General features: G+C 39.6%; 1 protein-coding gene across 1 annotated transcript in view; it reads left to right on the plus strand.

Moving 5' to 3' along the window:
• The window catches only part of CLVS1 (clavesin 1), a 100,928-nt gene that overhangs the window by 25,082 nt on the left and 48,543 nt on the right, over positions 1-27,303 (plus strand). The window contains exon 3 of the mRNA XM_015617621.3: positions 8,821-8,995. Within this exon, the coding sequence (XP_015473107.1) occupies positions 8,821-8,995 (175 nt within the window). The remainder of the gene's footprint in view (positions 1-8,820; positions 8,996-27,303) is intronic.

Here is a 27,303-nt window from a genome sequence, read left to right on the forward strand (position 1 = left end):
GATAGTAAATGAAAAGTCATGTCGGTTAGTAAGGATTAGCAAACATTGTGGAAAACTCTAGAATGACCTAGAAAAGCAGCATTATTGTGCAAAAAAGTCCAAGAAAATGTTGGGTTTGAATTTGTGGCCACATTTGATATGGAGATCTTTCACCCTTTCTAAACTCTGTGCACTTTCGTCTGGATTTTCAATTACTTTTACCATTTTAAGGAGAGCATTGTGTCATTATGGACAGCATAATTAAGAAGTGTACTTATTGTGCAGTGCTGGTCAGAAAAGTTAATTAAGTGTTAGGCTGCATTAAGAATGAGATGGAGAACAAAGAGGAAAATATAACAAATTCTTTTATGCATGCTGATATTCCAAACCAACCTTGAATATGAAATTCACTTTACACTGTATTATTTCAAAAGGAAGGGGATGTAAAAAACTATAACTATCTGACCAAAGAAAAAGGCAAGGAAAGGAATTCATTAGTGTTATGAACAAGCAAAGTAATCACCATTGCATTAGGAGAGAATACAAAAAGGTCAGGGCGATTTCAGATGGGAAGATGCTGAAGATGCAGAGGAGATATAACTAGAGGGGACAGAGTAGAATCACACAGAGGAAACATGATCCCAGGGAAACTGAATCAGTGGTGCCATTTGTACCTTCCAATAACAAAGCAAAGGAGCTGCATGATTGCTTTCAGCCATTAAACAGTAGCTTCATAATGTTCAAAAGAAATTCCCTTCCCTTTCTGTAATGAAAAATTAACTTGTGAAATGCAATGGTGCAAGAAATTGAGCAAATAGCTTAGTGTGATGCAAGGATGGATTTCAGTGCCAAGAGGGAATAAGAAAAGGCTGTGCAATCACACAGAGTAAAGTAAACAACAGAGGTCATCAATCCTAATGCTTCTAGCCATAGTCATTCATGTACCTGCTATTCATTTTGTTCATTATTACTACAGCTGTGCTTTGGGGAAGCCATCACAACATTGGTGAGATCACCACAGGAGATTAAAAACTACCTCCTGAACAAGATCCTGATCTGTGTGTTACCACATGCCATCTCCTAAATTTCCAACAGTGGAGGCCACTAACCTGAAACCACCACGGAGTCCCTGGCTCTGCTCGTGCTGGAATGAACTCTTTACCTGTCTTTCCCATGCTTCTTGCAGGGGACACTACCTTTGGGAATAGCCAGGCAAATTACAGCAGTGGCTCTGTCAAACTGATTTATTGATTGCACTTAGGAGTTGTAGTATAGGGCATTTAATAATTTCTACAATATCATAACACACTGCCTGTGATTGTCACTTATTCCTTCTCAACAGAGAAATTTACACAGTGTGCGAGCATGACATGGCCCAGGGTACTAAAAAGGTGAGAAAATCAACAATGTGTATCTCAGAAATATTTAATTCCTAAAGGAATAAACCAAACCCACAGCCAGAGGAACACTTCTATTGCACCCAAGATTGAATTCTGACCTTTTCTGTCAGCAGCAGGCTGTTGAGCAGAGTTGTACACTGCTCATGGGAGGCCAGCCAAGCCCTGCTGCATCCACAAGAGCTCCTTAGGAGCAGTCAAAGAGCTTGTGCTGTGATAGGTTGCAATCTGTTGCCTTCTCTGTTTTGGATCAAGTTTCTTGAGAGCTCTGGGATGGAATTTTTTGAACTCTCGGGAATAAGAGAGTGAATAAAGCACAGTTCTGTGCTTTATCATGGACTGATCCCCTGCTAAGTGGTGTGACACGTCTGTGGGCTGAGGCAAAGGGAAAAACAGATGCTAGCTTCTCTGTGGTGGAAGCTGGTTCTATCTATGTGTCTGAAGAGCCCTACCACCTCCTAAATCTCCCTCCCAAAACCCAGGGTCTGTGAAGGTTCCTGTTTGTCAGCCAAATTGCATGTAGAAAGGGTCCTTGCTCAGTCACATTAACGTCAGGGACAAAGTATTCATTTGGTAAGGGTGCCTGCAATATGAATGAGTGCATGTAGGAGGAGGTTTGTAGCACAGACTTGAATGCAGAGTGTGTAATTCGTGGGCTATTGGTTGCTATGGAGTCCAACTGAAGTGGAAAGTGACAGCAAAAAAAACCTCATAATACTTTTATGTACAAGAACCTCTCTCTAGCAGAAACATAACAAGGGAAATTTTTTATATCTTCAAGGAAGTCACTGAGAGGCAATTTTTGCATGATAAAAAAAAAAAAATTGAAGTAATTTTTTTTTTTCTCAGGCTTATATATTTAGTCTTCACTGTCTGTGCAGAGGCTTCCAGCTCATTCTAAGCAGGAATTCAAAGCCAGACAGATATCTGTGTGTGAATGGCCTTCATTCAGTGACAAACCAAGCCATGCATTTTTAACATTAGAAATGTGAAATACAGTTCAGGTCTCAGCTTAGTCTATGCTATTCTTTGCATCCAATGCATTACTGGACTAAGCACTTGTGAAGGAAAAAAACCAGTACACCTATCCATCCGGTGTGTAGTCCTGGATGTAAAGTTACTTGTGAATTTTATTTATAGAATGACACAGATGCTGTGGGGAGAAACTTGCTATCTTTTCGTTACAAAACAGGGGAGGTTCTTGTTTGAAGCTGGCATACTGGAACAACCAAAGATAGTTACACTGGATGCGACAGAAGAATTAATTTGGAGCTCTGACATTAACTTAAGGCAATCTGTGTTTTAATCAGTAGGAGTTTCCTGTGCATGTATTCTGTTTTGACAGAGAAATAATAATAAAAAAAAAGTAGGTAATTTAGCTTGGGCAAGAAGGGTTAATACAAAATAATAAAACCCTACCCTTATATTGTTGTGTAATATTTTTTCTGGTTTGCGAGTCAATGAATTATTCATATTTTTTGCAGCTAACAAGTTTATATGGCTTTGAATTGTTCCATGAAGGAAGTTACCTACAGCAGGCCAAAATATTCTTTGTGAATATTTGCTGCTAATGCAACTTATTTCCTCTGTGAATTGCAGGCAAGCCTTGCTAATTTCTGCACATACATGCTCTATTCAGACCTCAGACAGAGGAGACAAGCCCTTCTCAGTGCATGACTCAGCTGTGAGCTCCTCTGTTTGACTGTTCATCTTCTCGAGTGCAGGATTAGTCAAGTGAGTCACCATGTCTGTTTGTGATTCTTCATTTTGAACTTATTCTTCCTGATTATTCTTTAGCCAAGGGGCTGCCTTGCATTGTGCATGGTTGATATGAGAGACCTTTCCTCACCAAAAGTGATAAGCTGTGAAGATCAGGTCTTCCAGCAGCTAGGGTGATTGCCATTTCCCTCTGATGCCAGAGAAGCAGGGTAGTTACTCAGGATCATGAGTTTGAATCAAGACATGAATCCTCAAGGACTGTGTGTTAACGATTTCTGGTACTGATTTCAGTAGGGGTGCGTGAGGTTTAATTTTCTAAAATAAATAGGCACATTAAAAAAACACAGATGTTTTCCAATATTACAATAATAGAAGACGGGGGCTTTCTTATCAGTACTTCATGAGCAGAAAGGAGAATGAAATCTGATGAAATAAATGACTTAGTATGATTTATGAACACCTTTTCAAAGCCCACTATTGACTGGATTCCAGGGGCTTGGCTTTATTCATATTTTATGAATAACATAGGTTGGGTGTGTTTGGGAACAATCAAAAATGTGCCTTCCTGGGCTCTCCTTGTCCACCTGCATGGAACTGTTGTGTTGCTTGTGTCTCTCTTTCTAAGCTTTTCATAGAATCATGGTATAATTTAGGCTGAAAAAGTCGTTTGAGTCCAACTGTTAAACCAGCTCTGCCAAGTCCACCACTAAGCCATGCCCCTTAGTGCCACATCTACACATCTTCACATGTCTCCAGGGCAATCCTTTCAGTGAAAAAAGCTTTTCCTGCTATCCAATCTAAACCTCTCCTGGAACAAATTAAGGCCATTTCCCCTTGTCCTGTCACTTGTTACCTGAGAGAAGAGATTGACCCTCACCTTGACACCTTTTTTCAGGTAGTTGTAGAGGATGGTAAGATCTCCCATGAGCTATCTTTTCTCCAGGCTAAACACCTTCATCTCCCTCAGCCACTTCTCACAAGACTTGTGGTCCAGACACTTCACCAGCTCCTTACCCTTCTATAGTCCTGCTTCACACCTCAGTGTCCTTCTTGTAGTGAGGGGCCCAAAACTAAATACAGGATTTGAGATGCAACCAGCTTCTTGAACTTGGATTAGGTCAAATAATTTGGGGCAACCTGAAGATGTATTTCTGATCCTTCTGTCTGCTTTCTCTTCTGTGTTTTATTCCCAGTGGGAATCCTCCTTGCAGGGCACTGTCAGTTCTCCCCACTTAGAAGCAAAATATGCATTTTTTCTCTCTTGGTGATTTTTTGTGTATGGAGGGAACAAAGCGAGATGTGGTTTCTTACCTGATTTGCATCTATGCCATGTTTGCAGCTAGCCAAATGTTATAGAGCTTTGGTCATCTTTTTTTAGTCTTAGAGGAGAGAGGTTCTTACTGCATATTAACTTAGGAATGTTAAGCTGAATTATCTGCAACTGCCAAGATAGCGGCACTGGTCCAAACTTTTTGAGTCTGCTGTCTTGTGGGACAGTCAGGATTTGTAGCGACGTTTGTTTTTTGCTTACTACCAGACAATTTTAATGGCTTCAGCTGCCAGTACTTCTGTACATTTGTACTTTTAACTATCTGAATAATCCAATTAATTTCACTAGCATGCCCAAAACAGAGCCTGTGCTTAGCTATTCAGAAAGATTAATGTCAAAAGCCTTTACTGATGCCGTCTTTTCCAAAATGTACCACTTTTTCCCATATGCCTTAGTTGACCCTGTATTTTCCAACAGTCCCTCAGCTTTATTATCCGTGGATCTCTTCAAAATGACTGGTGGCAGATACATGCAAATAGATCATTTAATTTCCTTGCAATGTCTTTATCCTCATTAATTGTTCCCATTGCACCCTGGTACTCCACTGAGCCTTATGGTTCTCTCACAGCCTGCTTACACCTCTTATAATTAAATAATTTCTTCTTATTTATTTTCATGTTATGCCTTTGGCTAATCTCCCCACCAAATCCCTCAGCTAAACCATCTTCATCTTTTGTCTTACATTATTGTTCCTTACCACTAGCTTATGTTGGGCTAACTTCCCATTTTCCAAAGGGTATTTGAAGAGCCTCTTTTGTGGTACCTTTCCATTCAGCCAAGGCAGATAAGCATACTCTCTCTCCCTCCTCCTTTTTCTCTTTCTGGGGCTTGTGCAAATCTTCCGTAACTCATTAGTGGCTCACTTCAGTAGGCTCCATGCTGAATCCTTACAGAACCTTACACATTTCCCTTTGTGTAATTGTAATTTATTTCACTTTTTTTTTCTGTGTGAGAGGGTTAAACCAGTGAAGAGAGGGGTTGGAGGAGGGGAAGTGAACATTAAGCAAAGGAACAAAAGAGATGGACTAATAAAAAGTGGTTCTGTGTTCATGCATAGAAAATTATTTGGATGCAAATCAGTCACACAGCTGAATGATTTGTCTCAAAGCCCCAAGACTAGAGACCAGAGGGCTTCAGCCTCAAGTGGCACTCTGTCTGATTTCTATCCAAGCTTTGCATTCACGGAACAGTGTGTCTGCAAACAGCCCACCTGGAGGACTTGTGTACTGCTTTCATGTCTCCCTGTACTCATCAGAAAAACGTCTTTGTGTTCACTCTGTGCTATTTCTTACATCATGTCTTCAAATTGCAAATACATAGAAAGGGGAGGGATGTAGGCAGGGACAGACAGATTAGTTGCAAACTAAGAAAACTGAGTGCCATATCTCCCAGGTAAATAATTGCTACTGAAAGTATAGGGAAGTACAGGTGAGTAATTGCTTGATAAATTGGCAATTTATGCAGACACTCAAACAAAGACTGGAATTCCTCAGCACAGAGTCCGAGGGGAAGATTTTGCATTGAAATACTTCAATTGTCATTTAGAGTTTGAGTGGATTACAGAAGTTGTCTTGTATCCACCATTTCCAGACTGCCCCACTGGAATCATTACACAGACTTTAAAATCATCAGTGCTAGCAGGATCATGAATATAAGTTTAAATGTACTTTTAAGAAAACTTTCCATGAATGAAGGATGAAACCTTTTTTTTTTGTCCCAATGTGGCCATGTTTTCAAACCTTTGTTAATATAAAACTTTCAGTTCATTCTAAGTTTTTCAGCTGTGGGATTGAGGTCATGATTATTCCATCTTCCCCAATGTAGCCAGTCAATGATATAATTTTGAATTGATGCCAACAAGAGTGCAAAGAAGGCTGGCATGTATGTGAGGACACTTTTGGAGCCACTGCACATCTGTGAGCTTCCATGGGGCAGTTCCTGGGGAAGGCTGACCACCCTGAAGGAGGATTCTGGGGTAGTGTAGGATTTATTAAGTAGATATGATGTAGGGGTATGCTCTGGTTTAGGGGAAATTTGGGAGGAAACTTCCAGAAGGGTCCCTCTAGAAAGCAGATTCAAACAGCCTCTACCCCAACTGGTTTGGGAAAAGATTTCCTTGGAGAAAAGTGTAAAAAAACTGTTTATTTAATAAGCAAAGTGTTCACAAGCGTAAAAAAATTAAATAATATTAAACAATAAAACCTCTTGCTGTTCTGAAGAGATGGCAAATTCAGAAAATCCTTGCTGTGGGGTGTAGCTGGGCTCTCTCAGTCTCTCATCAGTCCCTCCAGCACTGGAAAATGTCTCATCACAGGCCCCAGTGGGCCACAGGAGAGAGCTCCTGGTGTTTGTCTGGGTTTTCAGTCCAGAGCAGGGCTGACCAGTTCCAGGAAAAAGAAAAGCCACAGTCCATGGAACTTCTCTGCCTCAGCTAGCTAAAAAAAACTAACTAACTAACTAAAAGCAAAGGAGATCTCTCTCCTGCTGTCGGTGCTGTAGACAGCACAGTCTGGGAAGGGATGCAGAGGAGTGAGGGCAGCTTCTGAAAACAAACTGCACACTTCTTTTCCCCCTTTGCTCTCAGAACCTGTCTTAAAGGTGCAGAACTTAACATCCAGCATAAATAGAACAGATGACTGGGGATACAAGCATCATAAAGTCACCCTAGGACAGGGTGTATTTGTTTTCTTTCACTATTGAAAGTGGTGTCACCTGACGCTGATGCTTGAAACTCATCTATTTCAGCTAAGCAGTAGGTCATATATCACAGTTTTTCAAAATAAATTTGAGACTAAAAGTACATGCCAATTGCCAACCCAATCAGTATGCCTTCACCTGATGTTGCTAAGGAAATACTCCTTCATTTTAGCTGTTTTTCAGAGCTTCCCCATAGGATTTGAAAAGGTCAGGGTTGTCCTGTGACTGTAAATGAGGGAGGGGTGGCTTGGTATGCAGCAAGAACAATATTAGGTATCTTCAAGCTCAATTTATTGCCCCAGCATTATACTTCAGAGAAGCTTCTAACTTTTGCAGAAAGGCAGAGTGCAGAAACAGCTTTTTCAAGAGATCAGGTCTTTAGAGAAGGAATGTATATTTCCACTCAAAACCTGCTAAGAGAAAAAAGAAAGAGAATACTTCACCATTTACTTTTAATGAAAATTTACCATGTTCTGATGTCATTCAGGGGTACAAGTCAATGGTAGAGAACTTTGTTTTAACTGCACATATGTTTTTTTCTATCAGGCAGAATTTGAAACAATGCTCTTGAAGGTTTGGGTGGATTTGTTTTAAATTAATTAAAACAGCAGAAAATAACTAAATTAATATCTCCATGGGAGAATACAGTATGAACCTTCCCTGTAAAAGACCTCAGGCCTCATGAAAACTTGAGAATTATGCTGAAATAAAGCAGATTGCACTAGCAGTATATTACAATTTCATTTTACACAAATTTAAGCTGCACTCTCTGAAGCTTTCCCTGCTTGTTTCTCTCTAATAGAATGTACTGTTTGTAAGTCATCTAATGAGAAGGACAGGTGAGGAGAGCACCTAATTCAGCTTACTTGGGTATAAGCATGGACAAGCCATTAAAGCGTCCAAGTCCCACTTTTGTGGAAGTATGGAGAAAATGGAAGTAGTGAGCAGAGGTTCACCAGCAGAGGCACCCGGGCTTCCCAGTGCAGACTTTCACATTAAAGAAAACATTTCAGCATTTTCTTCTCTTTTACTTATATGCTTCAGGCCCTCCAAGGTTTTTAATTAATCTCCCACAGCTGAGGGAAGCCTTGTGGCCAGCCTACTGATAATTAATAAAGAGTTCTCGTTTTGAGTGGATGCAGCCATTTTTCGTATTGCATTTGGTTTGCAAAAATAAGGCAATGTCAAACTTTATTGGGTAAAGCCTTGGATCATTCCCTACACTCAAGCAGGAAGGCACAGAACCTAGTTGTAATGATATTTTTATATTAATATTGTACTGATTTATTTCCTTTTCTGAAAATAAGGGAAACAAAAAACCAGTAAGAAGGGAAGCAAACTGTTAAAATATTTCCAAAAGAGCAAGGATTTAAATTGATAGCATGAATTTGATTCATTTCATCACAGACAAATAGTTTCCCAATGCAGCTTAGCTAAAATCTATTGTGAGGACTGCTAGCAAAATTGAGGAGATCTCATTCAGTGTTTATTTTATCCATCACTGAGCAGGATTTAGCCCACCAAACAGTTTTAGAGCAGGCACTCTTTAAGGACACCTCTGAAACAACTCTTTTTCAGGATAATTCTACCAGAATAAATCCCTGTCCCTCACTCATGCCCCACCCACAGCAAAACTGAGTATCTTGAGGTTTGAAAATAACTGCAACCATTGATTTCTTTTTTCTGCTTTTGCTTTAGGAACTCCTTCATAGATATCCTTCGGGCTATTCTGCTTTCCTTGGAAGTACTCATTGAAGATCAGGAGCTTCAGATAAATGGCTTCATTCTAATTATAGACTGGAGCAACTTCTCCTTCAAGCAAGCCTCCAAGCTGACACCATCTATCCTCAAACTGGCCATTGAAGGGTTACAGGTAGGTGGAGGGTGGCACATGTACCTGCAACTTTTATTGCTGCAGACAGTGATTTTTGCATCATTAGGCACTGGGCAAAGTGAAGGGAGGAGAAAATAATCCAGAATGCTTTAATGTTCTATCCACTTGCAGCACAGATCGATTTTCAGACATCTCATTTTGTCTGTCTTTCACTTTTATTTCAGCTGTAAATCAATGTAGCCAGCATGTGCGTTACTTACCACAGCATTAAGAGGGAGGGTTAGAGATTTGATGTTTAATCCATCAGAGAATTTGGGGGGATTAGAACCCAGCAGTGCCTGCCTTCTGGAGTGTGCAGTCCACATGCAAGCACATGTGTATGCAGAGGGAAGGTAACAGGAGATGAGAGCAGATCCCTCAGCAGATGGAAGAGTGCTGTTGTGCTCATGAGGATGCATTTGAGTTGGACAGAAATGGGCAAGAGGGAGGACAGGCTCCCTGTTGTGCCCTCATTCTGACTGCCTTCATTTGTCACACAGGATCCTGTTACGTTATGGCTCAGACTGTTTAGGGGCTGCACATCCACTTGGTGCTTGCAGATAAATGGGAGCAAGCTAAAACCACGTGCTGTTACTGGGTTAGGTGGAGAGTGAGGACCAGGCAGCTGGGGCCTGATGGGTCAACCTGAGGATGGAGTGACCTGAGCATGAGGATAAACTGCAGTGCTCAGAGAGGAGTTTGGCCCCATCCACTAAAGTCTGAGCCCATTTCTGATGTTAGACCTGAGATGGACTTTTAAGTCTGAAATAGTTTTACATAACCTTACTATTTGAGGACATTTGGTAGAATCCAAGGACTACTGAGGTTGGAAAGAGCGCTGGAGATAATTTTGTCTGACTCCCTGCTCAAAGTAGGGATGACTTCAATCTTTTACCTGCTTGCTTAAGGACCACATGTTTTCATGCATATTTAAAAGGAGATATAAGTAATTGTTTTTTTCTTGCTTAGTACTTACCAGATATCCTGTTGTCATAAACACCTCAAGTAAAATTCTTTCTGGTGTGTGCATTTTTATTTTAACTTATGAAGGAACAATTTTTTTGACTAGTAAATTATCTACAAGTAGATCTTGATTGTGTCTGCTTTGTTTTATTATTCAACAATGAGGCAGAAAAATCTGCCAGTAATTTTAAGACTGTGTTCCCTTTTGTGAGGAATTTTCATCTATTCTAACAAAATAGAAAGTCAAGCTGTGCAATTAGTCCTTAGGACAATACCTTATCTTCTCCTGCAGATACTATCACTTCATTCAGAATAACATTCTGTGGTTAAAAAAAAACCCTTCTAGTCAGAAGGAATATACAGCCAAGTGACATTCATAAGTAGATCAAATTCTAGCAAAGCATCCTTGTGCCTGTCCAAATTTTGCTTTTTCATCTATTCAGTAAGAGGGCAGTCCAGCCTTAACCCCATTTGATTTCTGGCCAAGGCACTGCCAGGTTGTCTGTCTCCAGTTTATTTGCATTTGTTGCCAAAATTACTGGAAGTACTGAAGCCGGGAAGTGCCAAATTTGATCTTATAATTCTGTCATTAGCTTGACATCCTGTGGTGTGCAATTTAAGAAGGCTGTCTTTCTTGAGGTGCATTTCATTTCATATTTGAAGTCAAGTTACTGTTGTCTTCTCCAGGATTAGTAAAAATATGACTCCCTGAAAGTACAAATTGGGATAACGTGTCCTAAACTTAGCTAACCACTGGCTTCTGAGCAGTAGGAGTAGTAGGAGTTGTGAATGCTGCATTCCTTTTTACCAGTTTTAGAAGCAACTCATTCATGCTGATACAGCACATATTTAGCATACAATGATGGTGGGGATTTTTTAGTTTGGGTTTTTTTTTGGCTTTCACCATTGCTGTAGAGCTACCTTCATTGAGACTTTGTTCTATTACTATTTTAAAAGAACTAGTGCCATCCTAATGTAAAATTTACATGAAATGTAGTCGAGATGCAGACGAGACCTACATACTTTAGAAAAAGTGTCACTGCACTGGAAATTACTGAAAGTAAAAAAGTCAGGTCCTGTCCCATGAGATGATGATGTCCAGAAAAAACAAAAAAAAAAGCAGATTGTTTCAGTTCCTTGTTTTTCTCATAGCTAAGGCACTGTGCAAGTACAAATCCTCAGACAGGCAGATTACATGGCTATCTCAGTCCTCCTTTTTATGAAGAGATTTTGGGTTATATTAAATCCTGTGTAAGTCTAATTAAGTGGATGGAAGGAAAATAATTCTCTCTTACAATTTCTCCTGGAGCTGAACCCATATGTTGCTATTTGTGAAACTTTTATGCTCTCCCAATGTAATGGCAATTTTAATGCCATAGCAGAACAATTTTCCTATAATTTTTTAAACTCTTATTCAGTGTCTCAAACCATCACATTCTGACAAATAGACCAACTTTAAAAAAACCAACAAATAATATTAAATAATTTATGCATTTGGGGTTTTTTCTTACTTTCAAAATGCTTTCATCCAATTAATCTTTTGGCAATTCAATGTTTTTGCATTTGCTTTCAATTTATTTTTCCTCAAACTGCTGCTGCAATGCATTACCACTAAAGTGTGGACAGCAAGCATTATAAAGGTGCATATATTAATTCAGCTTGAGTTGTAAAACAAACACTAGTCAAATCTAGTGGACTTGGCTGCAGAAATTAATATATTGCTATTATATAGGCTGCTCAGTTCCAAACACTGTAAAATCTGTAAATACTTAGAAAGATGACATAGGAGTTACATCACCACATTGCTGAATGCACATTTTGCTCAATACTACTTCTTGTTCTGTATAGATTTCTTTATATATTGCATCACACAAGACAGTTCATTGTACCTCAGTCATGTTATTTAATGACATAAAAATAGCCTTATGCCTCCACTTCGAACAAGAGTAGTTCAGATGCTAAATGAGTATTTGTACTGTGTGGCAATTCTCATCATGTCACAGCAGTGTGGGGACAAATGTCTTTGTAGTGCCTAAGCCACCTCTGATTAACAAGCTCTGCTGTTTTAGCAAAAGACAATTGTCACTGTATGCTTTGAGCTCATGCTGTACTCCTTCCTAGACCTTACAGATCTCTGGGATTTTAACACATTAAGCATAAGATTTTCACGTGGATGGAAAGGTGGGGAAAGAGTTGTGTCTAAAATAAATCTATTTTGCCAATGATTTTCTAAGTTTTCAATTCTAATCTTTACTCTTTTAATGCGAACAGCTTTTCCCCTTCACAGCATGTCTTTTCCTCTGTTTTCTTAGTCTGTGAAGTTACAGTTCTTCGTGTGTCATGCTGAGCTTATAATTATCTTATGATGGTAGACAAAATTTAATTGTGGCTTAAGTTAACCAGAGACTAATCTTTTGGCACTTTGCATAACAGAATAGAAACATCAGAGTCCAATATCAAAGGTCAGAAATCCACGTTACAATAGTGATGCAGGTGAAGCATATAAGAAATGGCCACTTCTCCATATGCAGGATGTTTGCTACTGACCACTGCATCCAAAGTCCTCTAATAATTCTGGAAACCGAGGCTGAACTGTTGCAGTGAACACAGCCTCCATGTCCAGTGAAGCCCAGACATTTTTTTTATTTATGGCTGGTTGGTTTCTGCTCTGAGGATGTAGTTGGTTGGCCTCCAGACAGGACTTTTGATTTTTTGGTATACCAGTGAGCATAAAGAATCACTCTTTGTTCCTGCCTTATCCAACACTAGAGCTATCTTCATGAAGGTGCATGCATGTAGCAATTTAGAAATTTCTCCAGCTAGTACTCTGAATTGAAATCAAATAACTTCTCAATAGCATCCAGAAATCTTCCAAACCCTTCAAAACAGCAGAAGGTTTGACCTTGCCTGCCATTTCTTTGGTGAAAGCCAAGACAGAAGGCCATGGTCTACCAAGACCCAGCTAAGTGGCTTATGACACAAATCACCAGGCTGGATTCAAAACTGACCTGAAGCTCAGGTTTGCACTCCAGAGTACTGCTTTATCTAGCAGGTAACTGGCCCCAAGGCTGTCTCAAAGTAGTGAAACAAGAAAGGGTGAATGGTTATTTCCCAGCTGTATTCTTTCTTCCTCTGATAGTTGTGTCACATGCAGGTGTACTCAAATGTGATTACAGTGACTCTTAAGAAATAAACCATATTCCTACTTTTGGCAATGATGAATCACTTCAGGAGTGATCTTTAGGGTTCAGTAGGGCTTTGATTCGAATTCTACAATCATTGCATCGAAAAGCAGTAACAAGAGAGATCAACCAGATCTACAAACAGGAATTTGTCTCCAGATCTTCACTGGCAATAACTTGACAGATGATTTGGCCAACAAAGGACATTGGGAGAGCCATTAGTTCTTTTAAGCTATTTTCAGTTTATCATAATCCACTAAAAATTTGAAGCTGGTATTTCCGTGAGGAAAGGAAAATGGAAGGAAATCAATGATGCTTAACTTAAGAATACTTTGATCAGATACTGGTATAGATAAAAATCTTTGAAAAAAAATCTTCAAATAAGGGAAAATGGTCTAAGATTCTCTTAGAAAATTGTCAAAGGTACATTTGGTAATGCTACAGAATATCATTAATGTTTAGATGAAATCAGAAAATCAAGCTAATAGGTTTGTTTAGATATTATTGGAGATTATCCTATTTCAAAATCTAGAATGAGATCCCAGATTGTGAAAAACTCAGCCTGTTTAGAATTATATGAAGCTTTTTGATCTTTAACACTAGAAATAGATTTTAAATGTCTTTTTTAAAAATTCCCTTCTACTGTAATTTTGTAGGATTAAGAAACTTAATGTCACTTAAATAATAGCAGAAAATCACTTGTCTCTTGACACTGTCTTATACAATCAAATATTTTTCTTGTTGTGATTCAGAAGGAAGAGCTATAATATTTTTAAAATGTTCAAAAGTGAAGAATGTAGTTCTTGAAGGAAAAAAATGAAGTTCAATATTATGCCAAAGATGTAATATTTTTTAGGCTTGTTTTTCCAAATCTTACTGAAAAATATAAGCTTTTAGAACTGATGAAAGTTTTCAACTCAAAAAACACTTTTTTTCTGGAATTATGCTGTATTTTCAGAATAGCATTATTACAGTGGAATAGATTTCCAAAATTATCTGGAAGTATGTTTGTTTCAATAATTTTCATCTGGGAATCAAAATACTTAATAATCTAATTCATTATGAGTGGTAAGCATTTGATTTTTGCCTTAATTGTTTTTTGAAGTTTGAAATCAAGTGAAGGTAATGGAACAGTATTTCAGGTCAGCATGACCTGGGTTAATGGGCATAATTTAATATTTGTTATGGTCAAACTGAGTATCTGAACAGAATCCAGGCAGTCCTCAAGCATTTGGAGAACTTCACCGAGCCCTCTGCCCTGAAAACCTGATGCATCCTTCATCAGCCCAGACAATGGAGCAAGGAACTGACTCTTCCTTCAGTGCTTTAACATATTTGTACTCTGAAACTCGAGGTAAATGTGATCTCTTTGTCCGAATAAGTGCTTCCAGTGGAACTCCTTATGAGTCATGTGAAGGATGTAGGGTGTAAGATGCCTGGCATGGTGAGTATAAGACAAAACTCTTCTTTCCACAGAGTTTCTGAACATAACATTGCTGCTACTTGAAAATTTAGAGTGAATCACAATTCTCATTGTAACAAGGTGAGGAACACTCAGACTTTCTGCAGAAATCTGTAGTGTAAGGTTAAGCCTGTCTGTACTATAAATATCCTATGATGCTATTGTGTCTCCACTGGTACTTATAACAGGTCATATTAATAGAAAGACAGAGCTCTCTGTCACTGCTTACTGAAGACAGAACAAATAAAATCCTCAGTGACAGAAGCTAGGCAAGGAAAACCATATATAGGCTCATGCATCCACTGCATTGCACAAGGACAAGACAAAAAACCTTAGCACCTCATGTAATAAGCCCCTAAATGTAGATTTAACAATTTATCTCTGGGAGACTGACTGTGGATTTAAAAGTTTCTCATTCAATTGTTTAGCTTCTCCCCAGTTTTTCATGTTGATAAAAGTGAGCAGAGAGCTGAGGCCAGTTGCTGGGACAGTGCAACTGGCTGTGGGTCTGTGCACATCTGCAGAGAAACTATGATCTGTGGCATCTCAGAATCTGTCCCTCTTTCCTTTCCCCTCTTAGAAAGAAACCTACCTGAAGGCATTTTTTGCATATTTATGTCCAGAATTTAAAGACTTGCAAAAAATTAGGGAAATGCTTATATTTTTGATTTTTGCAAAAGCCTTGTCATTGTTTCCCCCAGGATATGGAAACTGAAGAAAAGGGGATATTCTAGGCTGGGACCTTGAGGATGGATAACTGTAGCCTTACTAGTGTCCTACCAGAAGACAAGAGCTGTCCTCAGAATGTAAAAGCAGGATGTTCCTTCATTGTAATCAGAGTGTGTTCAAGTGTCCAAAAGGCATGTTGCAGCTTCCCAAAGAAGAGTCCTTGTAACTCTAGAATATATGCTAGTAACTCAAGCTAATGCTCATAGAGGCAATTTGAGCTGTATAAACATGGGTTGACCTACAGAAGGGGACCTACAAATCTGTGAAAGAAATAGAGATCTCCTCCCAGTAAGAATGATTGAACTATTCCTAAAATGAGATAGCTTCAAGTTCTAGTGATCTTCAGCAACGGGAAAGTTCCTAATGATCAGAATTTATCAGACGCTGTAAGATGCAATTGGATCTTGCAAACACATGTAACAAAAAAACTTTCTTGATTTCAAGTCCGCTGCTCATATGAGACATCAGACTGCATATTTACACAAGTATTTGAATGAAATAATTTGCAATATGTACACATAAAAAGCATACTAATTTCTTGGGTTTTTTTATTAAAGACTGCCTCAAAAATTCCCAAATCTGTTTACCTTGCTACCTGTCCCCTCAGTATTAGAATGTGCTTCATGTTAGAGACTTGGACGGCTGAACATGAAGCCACGGCTAAGGATGAGCATTTAGTATCCATTGAAAGAAGGTCAGTTTGAATCATTCCAGAAATGCTCATGCTATCTGTCTCCAGCAGCTGTTGTGATATGTAGAGTGAGTACTCTCTGAGCTGCCAGTGAGGGAGCCTTTGAAATTAAAGGAGATGAGAAGAGGGATTGACTCATTTTATATTAAAAAAAAAGGTATATTAAAAAAAGGTAGATAAGCAGACTTTGCTCTCTGCAAGGGAAGGCCTATGTTCATTGTGTGTCTATCATCTCTAGGGAGTTGACTGGAACAAGGAAAAAGCAAAGGATAGCAGACTGTAGACTCACATTTTTCACTTGAAAACTAGAATTAACTGCTTAGTAAAATTGATCAGCCCTGTCATGTTTGCCAGCTGGATGCTTTGGCTGTAAGCAAAGGACAAGCTGCATATGTTAAATGGAAAGTCTTTTTTCATGCCAGTTATTACAACTTAATAAAGATCTCACCAAGTTACTGATAAGCATTAGAAAGGAAAATACTCTTTCATCCCCAGCAAGGAAATGTGAAAGTTCATTGCAGTAAATCTGCCTTGAAGAGAAAGTAGCTGTCTCTCAGTAGTAGACAGTAAAAAGTAGCCTAGAGCTAACAAGTCATGCTCAAACCTTCCCACCAACACATGCATAAATAGATCATGTTATATGTTAAATATTTCTTCCTCTCATAAAATATGAACCTGGTCTAATGTACTTGCATCAATTTATATTATCCCTGTCCTTCATAATTTCATAAAATTTCAGGAATGATGCATCTGTAATATGTTTAACTTGTTTTACAACTCCAAAAGCTTTCTCCTTTTTAGCATGGGAAACGAGTGAATGCTTCCTGAGGAGAGTGTTTACTACAGGCAATTTCTTGCTGTGACAAATATACACAGTGATTATGCAAGAGCATGAAAGGGACTGTGTATACCAGACTAGATCAGAAGGAGATAGGGATACTGACAGTTCAGTGAGAGCTGTGTGAGAATTGGAATGGGTGTTATTTTGTTTGAGATGAGGGGTGGCGATGGAGGTACATGTGGACAGGGAAATGGAGGGAGTCAGAGCAGGAGGATTCATCGCTCTGACATGACTGCACACAGTGGCACAGATTATCCCCTAAGCACAGGTAGATAAGGACTTGGCTCTCTCCAGGACAAGACTCATGCTGCAGCCTTCACTAACAACTGCAGAACTGAAATTCATATCTCCTGGGAAGACAGCTGTGCCAGTATAAGATCAGCTGTTCCTTTACACCTCTGGCTTATGGCCCTGTCTTTAGCGCATGCCTTCAAGGACGTGCTGCATCGGTGGAATTGGCTGCGGGTCCCTGACTGCTGCTGTGGAGCACCCAGCAGCTCAGCTCACACAGATGCAGGAGAGGGCTCTTGGCAGGACCCTGTGTTCATTCTGCTCCCCTAAGCAAGGTAATTTCTGGTGCAAGTTTTTAACACAAAGCTGCTGTCAGAAACATTTTAAAATTCTGCAGGAAGGCAATGACTTTTAGAAGCATTTGCCTCCTTGTTTGACTTGATTATGTGCAGAAAACTAGGACTTTTCTACACATGTAATAACTTTCTTTAAAGTCTCATCTATTATTACCTCCTCCTCAGCAAAGGAACTTCTAAATTCCTCAAACCCTGTATGGTCATACATATTTGTATGGCAAATATGTGTATGATCAGCATGGTCAAAAGAGACTACAGTGCTTTCAGTAAGATTGAGGTGAAGTCCCAGCTGATTCAAATGGAGCTTTTACCACTGTCTTGATGGAGGCTGTAATTCCACCTCTATTAAACCATGGCAGAAACTGATTTTCCACTTTAAGAGAGTTTTCTAGGCTTGCAGAAAATGTCCCTCAATGTCTGAGCACTTTTTGGAAATTTTGTACACCAGTAAGAACATTTGCCTAAGGATCTTGAATAACTCTGTCTTGTTCTCAAATATTTTTGCGCCTCTTAACCATGTGGAACCTTGCAATTATACAAACATTCCTGAATAGCAGGGGTTTCTTGATGCAAAAATGTCAACCTCAAACACCACAGTTTTCCAAGGAATGTTGAAAACATCAAGAGAAATATTCAGCCTAATTCCTTCTCCCCTCATCTCTACCCCTTGCCCCCACTAAGCTTTGGTTTCAGCAAATGGGCATTTTCTGAGAAAAAAAAAGCATTTCAGTGGAAATTCATCTAGTAGCTCTACTTCCCTGTAATTCAAGACTTCCTGTTATTAGTTCAGGATGTGTTTTTCATCCCTTTCTGGTAGACACATATTAGGCAACTAGAGCATTTGAATGTGCATTCTGATTTTCACTCTGAGCACATTCCCACTGTTACAAACTGTTTGCAGTGGAATGAGTTTAAAGCAAGGCCAAAGGGTAATAAAAATAATTTCCATTTCAGAGGAGGCTTTCTGACCAGCTCCAATCTACATGCAATAAAAATGCAGCTAAGAAAAAACATAGCTAACACAAGTACAATTACAATGCAAATATTCTTCAAATAGCAGATACATTTAGAAGGTCATTAGATTGACAATATTTCAGAAGAAAGGCAGAAGTATGAATATATATGTGATGAGCAAAGTACTTAATCACAGTGTAAGAATTACAGACGAAAACAGCAGAAATTTCAATGAACTGAAAATAGAATGCAGGCTTGCCTAGGTTTAGAGGGTAAGATAAATTTTATTCTTCTACATTCCAAGAGAATTTAGAAGCAGCTTTGAATTAATAAGTGTGCTCAGTAGCATGAGTGCCCAGTGTCTGGAAGAAATAGTTTCCTGTGGCTTGGTGGGAATATTTATGTAAATGGACACCTGCAGTAGCTACAAAGGATCCTAGTCCAGCTTCTGTGTGAAGTTTCCTGAAGAGTCCCACTAACAATCCTAACTTTGTTTGGCATCACTTAGAAATACAGAGAACCTGAACTGAATTCTGGGGAAACAACATCTCCTCAGGATAGCACAGAGAGCATTAAACTCCTTGTGATGGTCCTTGCCTTTATCATATAATTTATCAATCTCAATGCTAAGTGCAAGGAAAGCTGCAAGGAGACAGTCCTAAAGAGATAAGGATTTCTGAATCTGTAGTGGAACTGAAATTAATTAATTGGTATAGATAAAGCTCCTGACTTAATTAATCATTGGGAGTGGGCTTCCTGCTAAAGTTGGAGACTATATCTACCAATCATTCTCTCTAAGAAATAAGATTAACTTTTGTATTCAAAACCAACCAGGCAAACTTCAGTTTCTGTTTCTGGCCACTGTCTGCTTCAGCTGAGTCAATGATCACGGCAGCATGGGGACTGTAGTCATTTGCCACTGTGTGTGAAAGAGCTTCTGGGACAACTTTTCACTCACAAATAAATGAATGAATACTTTGGCCAGAAGAGCCATGTCTTATCAAAATGAGATCACTTTGGTTTCCCTGCAAGATTCTAGCTTATGTTTATAGTGTATCACCACATATTCCTATCTGACATGGATATATGTGTTCAAAGGATTTTCTAATCATCTTATAATAGTTGCTGCTCAGGGAAGAAGGATTGCAAATACCAGAGCAGTTCAACCACAGCCATCAAATCAGCAAGCCACTACCTACTTTTTCCACTTTCCAACCTTCCAACTATTTCTTTACCTTTGATACTGCTTTCTCCTCTAAATATTAAAAGAAAAATAAAGCTGTGAGGTAAACCAGGTGTGCAAGGTGTGTATTCTATGGTGCTGAGCTCTTATAGCTAACAGTGTTTGGTATTCAAAGACACAAAATATAATTAACTATTCAAGAAATTTCCCCCCTCCAATTTGTTATACATGCCTGAATGAATGTTAATGGGGTCACATAGCTCTTTGAACTGCTGCTGACAGAACAATAAAGAGTTCCTGCGGTTTTCAAGAAACAGCACAGTATAATTTTGCTTGCTTTGCAAGGGCATTTCTTAATGATATCATTATACCCTCTAAACTTCTGGTCCACTCTCACAAACTCACAACACTTCAAATGACAAGTTACCTTCTCTTCTCCCTGGGAGAATTGAATCTCAATTATAATTTATAATGTGTTACTTACTCAGTGAATATTCCTTTCCTGTGCCTCTGAGAGGTGCCAGCTATGGTATTTTAATGATGCACCCCCATTTTATAGTCTCTCTACTCTGAAACTGGAACAACAGCATTTAAAGAGCTAGACCTCTTACCCAGTTTGCTGAGTGAGTAAGGCAAATAAATTCCATTTGAACTGTCTTAAAAGACAATGAAAATAATTTAGATTTGTCTCTGTTCCAGAGATAATTTATGCCTGAACAGTATTGCCTGAGAAAGTATAAATAACCTTACTAGTAAATTCCTGCCATCTGTGATAAAATTAATTCAAAAGTTTGAAGTGTTTTACTTTGACTGCTTTCAAAACTTGTTTATTTTGCAAAGATGTTCTACGCAAATTAGCTTGGGAATGTTTGTTAAACTAACAAAATAGGTGAATGTTGCTATTAGCTTGAGTAAATTTATTTGGTATCTACATCTAAGGATTGCCCAGCTTTGTGTGTGTATGTAGGGAAAAAAAAAAAAGAAAAAAACAATCATTTGTAGTAGTGGATTCCTTTTCTTTGAAGCCAATGCAGAAAGTACATCTGTAAGATGCTAGGGAGAGAAGGCAGGCAGGCAGGCAGGCAGGCAGGAAGGCAGGAAGGCAGGAAGGCAGGAAGGCAGGAAGGCAGGCAGGCAGGAAGGCAGGAAGGAAGGAAGGAAGGAAAGGAAGGAAGGAAGGAAGGAAGGAAGGAAGGAAATAAGTTTTCATGCTTATAGGAGATTTTGCTAATTAGCCCTCTGATGATATTTGTTTTTAATTGGAAATTTTTTGTAGTACAAACTCTGTAATATCATCAGAAATGATTTTCAGAAATCATCTTTTAATAGCAGTGTTTCATTGGACACTCACATTGTTGAAAATAAATCCATGAATTAAAGGAACTTTCGAGCAGTGAGTTGTCACGCTGCAGTTTCCCCTCAGAGCAGTACCTCAGATCTGGGTCTACACAAATTGCCCTGGACTGGTCAGTAAATATCCATGCCTCTGGCATAAACAGGGGCAAGCAATCAAGGATTCAGTGCAGTGAATGCTCAATTATGTCACCAGCATAACAACCCTGATTGTGGTAACCACAGGCAAAAATCGTTGTCTCCTTTGTTTTCATTATTTGGGAGGGAGTGTCCAAGCCCAGAGAGCAGCTCCATGCCACCTCTCCCCAGACCCTGAAGGCTGTGTTTTCAAAGCAGACCTCTTTGATCTGGGCTGGTTGGCACTCTAAAAGAAGATGTGAAATAACTCTTGGCAGGAACATTTCGCTAACGACGAAACATCTGTTGATTTCTGTGTAAATTGCATCCTTTTGAGAAGCCTGCCACCTCAGTAGGGACAGATTTGGGAGATGTGACATAGGTGAAGACTTTCAACCCTTCTGATTTTTTTGCCATTGAGCTGTTGTTGCATGTGAAGCAGATCTTTTTAAAAAATCTTTTAAAAAATTCAAAATGCTGTTTGTACATGATAAATGCAGCAAACTACCAGCTTGAAAAACATTTGTCTTTTTCTTTTTATCTATCTTTTTGTACTTTCAGTCATGAGCTGATTTTCCCCCCGCATTTCTCCAATCATTAAAGCCCAGCAGAGCGCTTTAACAAGCTGGAGTATTGTTATACTGCCATGATGGGAGATTCTGTGAAGCAGAACAGTTAATGTCATCTTTTTTTCTTTGTTTTCGTGTTGAGTTTTGGGTTGTTTTTTTGTTTTGTTAGTTGGGTGTTTTTTTTGTCCAGTGTCAGAATTATGTAAATGAGTCCCACAGCATCATGTTAAGCATAAGCTTCCTGTTGGGAAGCAGTTTATTAAATAACTGAATTTCTGATTCTGTTCAATATGGTTAAAATGAGCAAACAAACAGCCACTATCTCTCCCTGATCGCCTCCAAAAGAGGGAAAAAAACACATCCTAGAATGAAATAAAAATGTCTGAGCTAATGCTATGTAAGCTAACAGGAAATCATTAGGTATATACTGCCCACCATCTCTAAGCTGCACGTTTCTTTTTGAAACAAATCTGTACTTGGAGGCATCAGTAATTATTTCCATTTATTTTCTGCTTCAGTGATATGTAAAGCTGCAGTTTTGATATAGCTTGCCAAATGCCTCTGTTGATTTACATAAAAGGTTCACAGGAGGCAGAAATATTTGCCTGAAGGATAAAAATAAACATATTCAAGCAAACAAGATGCTAGTAAAATGTAGTAAATTCTGAAATTCACTGGAAAACTGACAATATTTTCCCCCATGCTTATCTAAGCATTACCATGGCAGAGTTTTGTGGATCAAAAGCGTGGAGCATTCAGTCATCCCCACGGATCTTTCACCTGCTCCTCAGAGGCATTGTCGATGCTTTTGCAGAGGACAGAGTGAAGGTTTGGTGGGTGGGGGCAGGAGTCTGCTGAGCTGCAGGTCTATTTTTTGTTTTGTAATGCTGGAGGGAGCACTGCTGGTGGGAAGGGCAGGGAGGGGAGAACCACAGAGCCTTTGTCTCCATCCTCTCAAGCAGCTCTTTGCACACACCATGTCCTGTATTGGGACTGTGAAATGAAAGGTGACTGCAGCAATATTACTTCTGTGACCAAAAGCCAGGAACAGCAAACTAGCCCTGAATTCCTCAGATGTGTTCTGGCAGAAAACCACACAGTCTTCCCCAGAGCTTTTAAACTTTGCAGGAGTTCTGCACAAACCACAGGAATCAAAGGGGAGGGTTTCATCCAGACCCCTCCTGCTACCATTGAGCACTACCTGGCTTCCTTTGAGGATTGCATGGAAATCTCACAGTGGGTCCACTCCTCCAGGTGGGCAACAGACTGTCAGTCAAGGCAGCTGCTTCATAATATGCTTACTGTCTTCCTCTGAAAACATCCAAAAATCCCAAACTCCTCTCTTTTATCTCCTTAGGCTCATGGGTTTGATTTTTTTATTTTTTTTTTAAAAGATATGGAAGTGCAAACAGAAAACTGAAACCCCTTACTTTGCATTTGCAGTCTACGTGCTTGCAGTTAATGTCCTCAAGATTTTGTTGGCTGCCATGAGCCCTGGAAACATTTTCTCCCCATCTGAATAAAAGCCAAGTTTTCATGCAATATCACAGGAACTTCATGCTTAGTCTTTAAGAGAATCTTTGAAAATCACAAAGTTCATTGCCAGTGTTGATTCTGTGTCTCCACAGAATATGTTTTACATACATCCTCCCTCCCTCCCTTGCAAGGCCCACTTGTGAGCTGGCTGCTGCTGCTGGCCTCACAGAAGAAACAACATTGGATATGGTTGTGATGGCAAATGGGGTGGTGGTTAGGTGGATGGAGGAGGAGATGGATGGATGAAGAGGAGGAGATGGATGGATGAAGAGGAGGAGATGGATGGAGAGGCACAACCTCTCTCAGCCAAATAACACAAAGCATCCATTACCCTAAGCAAGGTTTTGTGATCAGCTCCATCACTTCCCTCATCACTAAATTCACATTGGTATTGTTCCTAGTTGGAAATGCTGTTTATTTTCAGCTGAAGTAGCTCATTACAAAAGACATCCTCCTTTGGATGCAGTCAAAAGGACTCTGTTGTACAAGAAGTACAGAGACCTTCAGTGCTTACTTTTGCAGTGACAATGAGGGGTGTTTTTTTCTCTCAGAGTTAAAGGTAAATATTTAAGAAATCATTTTCTCCCTCTTTACATCAGAGGAACTGGGCTTACCTTAAGCATGAAGTGTTGCCATTTGTTCACACTAGCACTGAAGAGCCAGAACAGCAAGCTTGATTTTACTGCCACTTGTACACCTTCTCAACTCCCATGAAAGGGATAATTGAACAGGAAAGAGCCTCACATTATTGTTTATTTAGCTGGAAAAAACAGCTCATCTTGTCAATTAAGAAATGGACACAGTTTGATTTGGAGACAATAAATTCAGAAAATTTTTCTAGCGATATTAGACAGCGCTTACTCTTCCCATTGAAAGACCTGTTCTGACCAGAAAAGAGAGATGTGTGCTACCAGCCACTACAGCGTCTTTTCTAAGAGTGCAGTAGATCCTCCACCTCCTGACCTATGCTAGTGGAGGCTTTCAGGCTTACTTGAAGTTGTGTGCTATCCCCAGCTGGATTTACTGGGCTGTTTGCAGTCACCACTTGCTGAAAATTCAGTGACCTTTGCTGAACAATAGTCCAGACCAGATTTCCATCTTGCTTTATTCTAGCATTTAAAGCTCTGCATGGCTGGAAAATAAGATTTCCTACTTGTTCAGTTCCACTCCATAGCTTTTCAAACACACAACATACTTCTGCTGCTGTAAGCTCTGTTGTACCCTGTTTTTTTGTTCAAGTCTTTAACATTAACAGCAAGGTGAGGCTAGGAGGAAAATTAACATGTACAACTTACAAGGAAGCACACGTGTTCTTGTACCAGAACAAGGAGTTTTAAAATAGGAAAAGGTCTGAATGGGCAACCCTAGCAGTGTTTTGTTATCTGTGAGGTCCTTGTAGCTCCTCACACATCTATTTAATCACCAAAAAATGGCTTAATAAGGTGTTGATCCAGAGCTGCATTTGCACAGTGTCTTAGTGTGCTATAAATGGAGGAGAACAAAACATCTTTTTCAAAGGTGAAAACAGGTTTACTAAAGTGGTTAATCAAATAACCTGCATTCTGATTGCAATGACAGGGGAAGAAAAAAATGGTTCAGTGACAAGTCTGCATCCTCCATGAGAAAGGAAGAATGGATAAGCAAGCATCTCTGAGGTAGCACCCCTGGTGAAAGTGGAAAGGAAAAAAAATGTTTTAATTTGAAAAGCAACTGTGTGCTATCAAGAGCTGTAGTCAGTTTTTGTACTCTGCCTTGTATTCCACCCATCACAACTTTAAAGCCTCCTGCAAACAAGAGAGATTTTTGCTGACACAGCAGTCTGTCAGCAGGCAGCTGGGCTTCAGGGCACTCAGTCAATGGCACGGCAATTATTTACAAAAAAGAACAAGTAACCTCTAATTCTTTTGGTCTTAGTTGCCTTTCACACACACCACCCCCCCACCTTCTTCAGAAATACAGGACTAAAGAGAGGAAAATCAACCTAAAAATGCTCTCTTTGTTGTTAGAGGCAGGGGGTGCGGGGAAGGGAAAAATTACATGTGCATTTTCTCCGGTTTTGTTTTCCAAATCCTATAAAAAAGGAAGTTCCAGATCTAATTGTAGAGTAAAAATAAGGAAATACAAGGTCTAAGTGCATCTGGTTTTCCTAAAATAGATCTTACTTTTTGTTCTTTGCATCCTTTTAAAGTATATTTCTGGGAATTGCAACCTGTATTTAGGCTCTCCCTGTGGGATGCAGGAGTTGGGTCATTCTCTTTGGGGGAGTGGTAAGGGAAGAGGGGCTGTAGCAGAGGAAGGTGGGCTCAAAGTCCCATGGAAATTCAGTGTAGTGGGTGGAGATGTTGGCAGATGGTTGAAGCAGTGGAGAGGGGCTCAAAGATGGAGAGCTGAGCAGCCACACTCCCAGGAGATCAGCATTTGGGGTCCCTGACCACGGAGCGGTGAGGGATGGCAGCAGAGAGCCTGGGATGGAAGAGCAGGGAAGTTGGGGGGTTTAGGCAGAAGGAGGATTGGAGCAGAAGCCTGGAAGAACTGAGGAGACTCAGATGGTGCTCTGGATAGATTTTTGGGTCAAAGAGGATGGGTGGTCCGGTATGCACTGAGAAGTTTTGTGAAACTCTGGTCCAAGATGGATATGTGGAATTAGAAATAAACAGGAGCTGGATCTTTGGAGTGATCTTTTGGCGTGATAAGAGCTGTGTGCTGTGGTTCAGTGGAAAGGGCAAGGTTGTTAGGCCAAAAGGGACAGACAAAGCTTAAGAGGTTGTGTGGGGATATCTGTGGCACATCATTCTTGTTCTTGCAGCGATCCTGGTTTGAAATGGGGAGCTCACATCACATCCTTTGGCAAAGGAACCTTCCTTTTTCCATAACACCAGGGCCACTAGGGCCTGTCCAGTGGCCTACAAGAGGCCTGCCAGTGCAATTAAGCATTTAGTCAGCTTTAATATTTCATAATACTGCACAAAGTCTACATCTAGACCTCACTGATGGCTCTAAATATGGAAAAGAGAGTTGTTTCAAACAGGAGTGGGGATGTAGAGGTTACCCTCCCTTTATCATTCTCTCAATTAGCATATGAAGCCGGAAGAATCTTAACACTACATCCTAAGGAAAATACCATCAGTATTTTAAGTAGCTAGCATCCTTATGAACAGTCAGGGGGTTTTTCTCACTCCCCAGATCTTCTTCTGGCAACAGTGTTCAGCACCAGCTGGCCTCCATCACTCCTAGGAGTGTCTTTCTAGTACCAAAAGCTCACAGGAGCGTATTTCACTGAATCATCATTTTTTCTAGTACAGTTTGTGTGTATTCATACATAACATTTTCTGAAAAAAGGTCAGGGCTGTGATTTTGAGCAAACCAATTGGAGTTGAAAGCAGTGTCAGGTCCAGAACAAGTTCTGAGGACAACTGTGTGCGTGCCTCTCTGCTGCAGTACCCCATTCTCCACCAGTCAGCCTCCTAAAGTTAACAAGCCCACAAATTCATAAGCCTCTTAACATAATGTAGACACTAAGGAGCTGGTATTTCTTGGTATTTTCTCTTTTGCTTACTGAGATTGGAAGGATTTCTGCTTTGAAATCTCAAAACCCCTAATGATTGGCTGCATATGCTTCTGTATTCCTAAATATTTTCTCACCTCCTGATCTAGAGCCTTCTCCAGGTGGTGCTAACAAAACAGGTTAAAACTTTAATCTGCCATATGTTTATTGTTGCTACAGCCATAAAAATAGAAACAGTATACTGGTTCATAGCTTAATCAATATCCTTAGCTCTTTATCTACCTTTGGATTTTATAAATCAAAGTGTCAATATTATGGTGCAGGTACATTTCTTAAAGTTCATCATAAGGCTTGAAGACAGGTATGGCTATTTTAATCTAGACTTATAAACTACTCCTTGTGTTATTCTATTTATTTTGCTCTTTATATCCTCCAATTCAAACCTCTAAAGTTGTCCTTCCTCCCTCCCAGCAGTACTTTGCTGCTGGGGTCTTTCTCAGAGAGCTGGAAAATTATTTTTCAACATGCACACAATACCTCAGACTGTAAAAAAGATGGTTGCCGCCACATGGGCTTGTAAAGCTTTTGACATGCCTTACAGCATGGGTAAGCAATTAAATTTTGTACCTTTTGGAT

This window comes from Parus major, chromosome 2, assembly GCF_001522545.3.
Source record: "Parus major isolate Abel chromosome 2, Parus_major1.1, whole genome shotgun sequence".
In the NCBI taxonomy this organism is placed as follows: Eukaryota; Metazoa; Chordata; class Aves; order Passeriformes; family Paridae; genus Parus; species Parus major.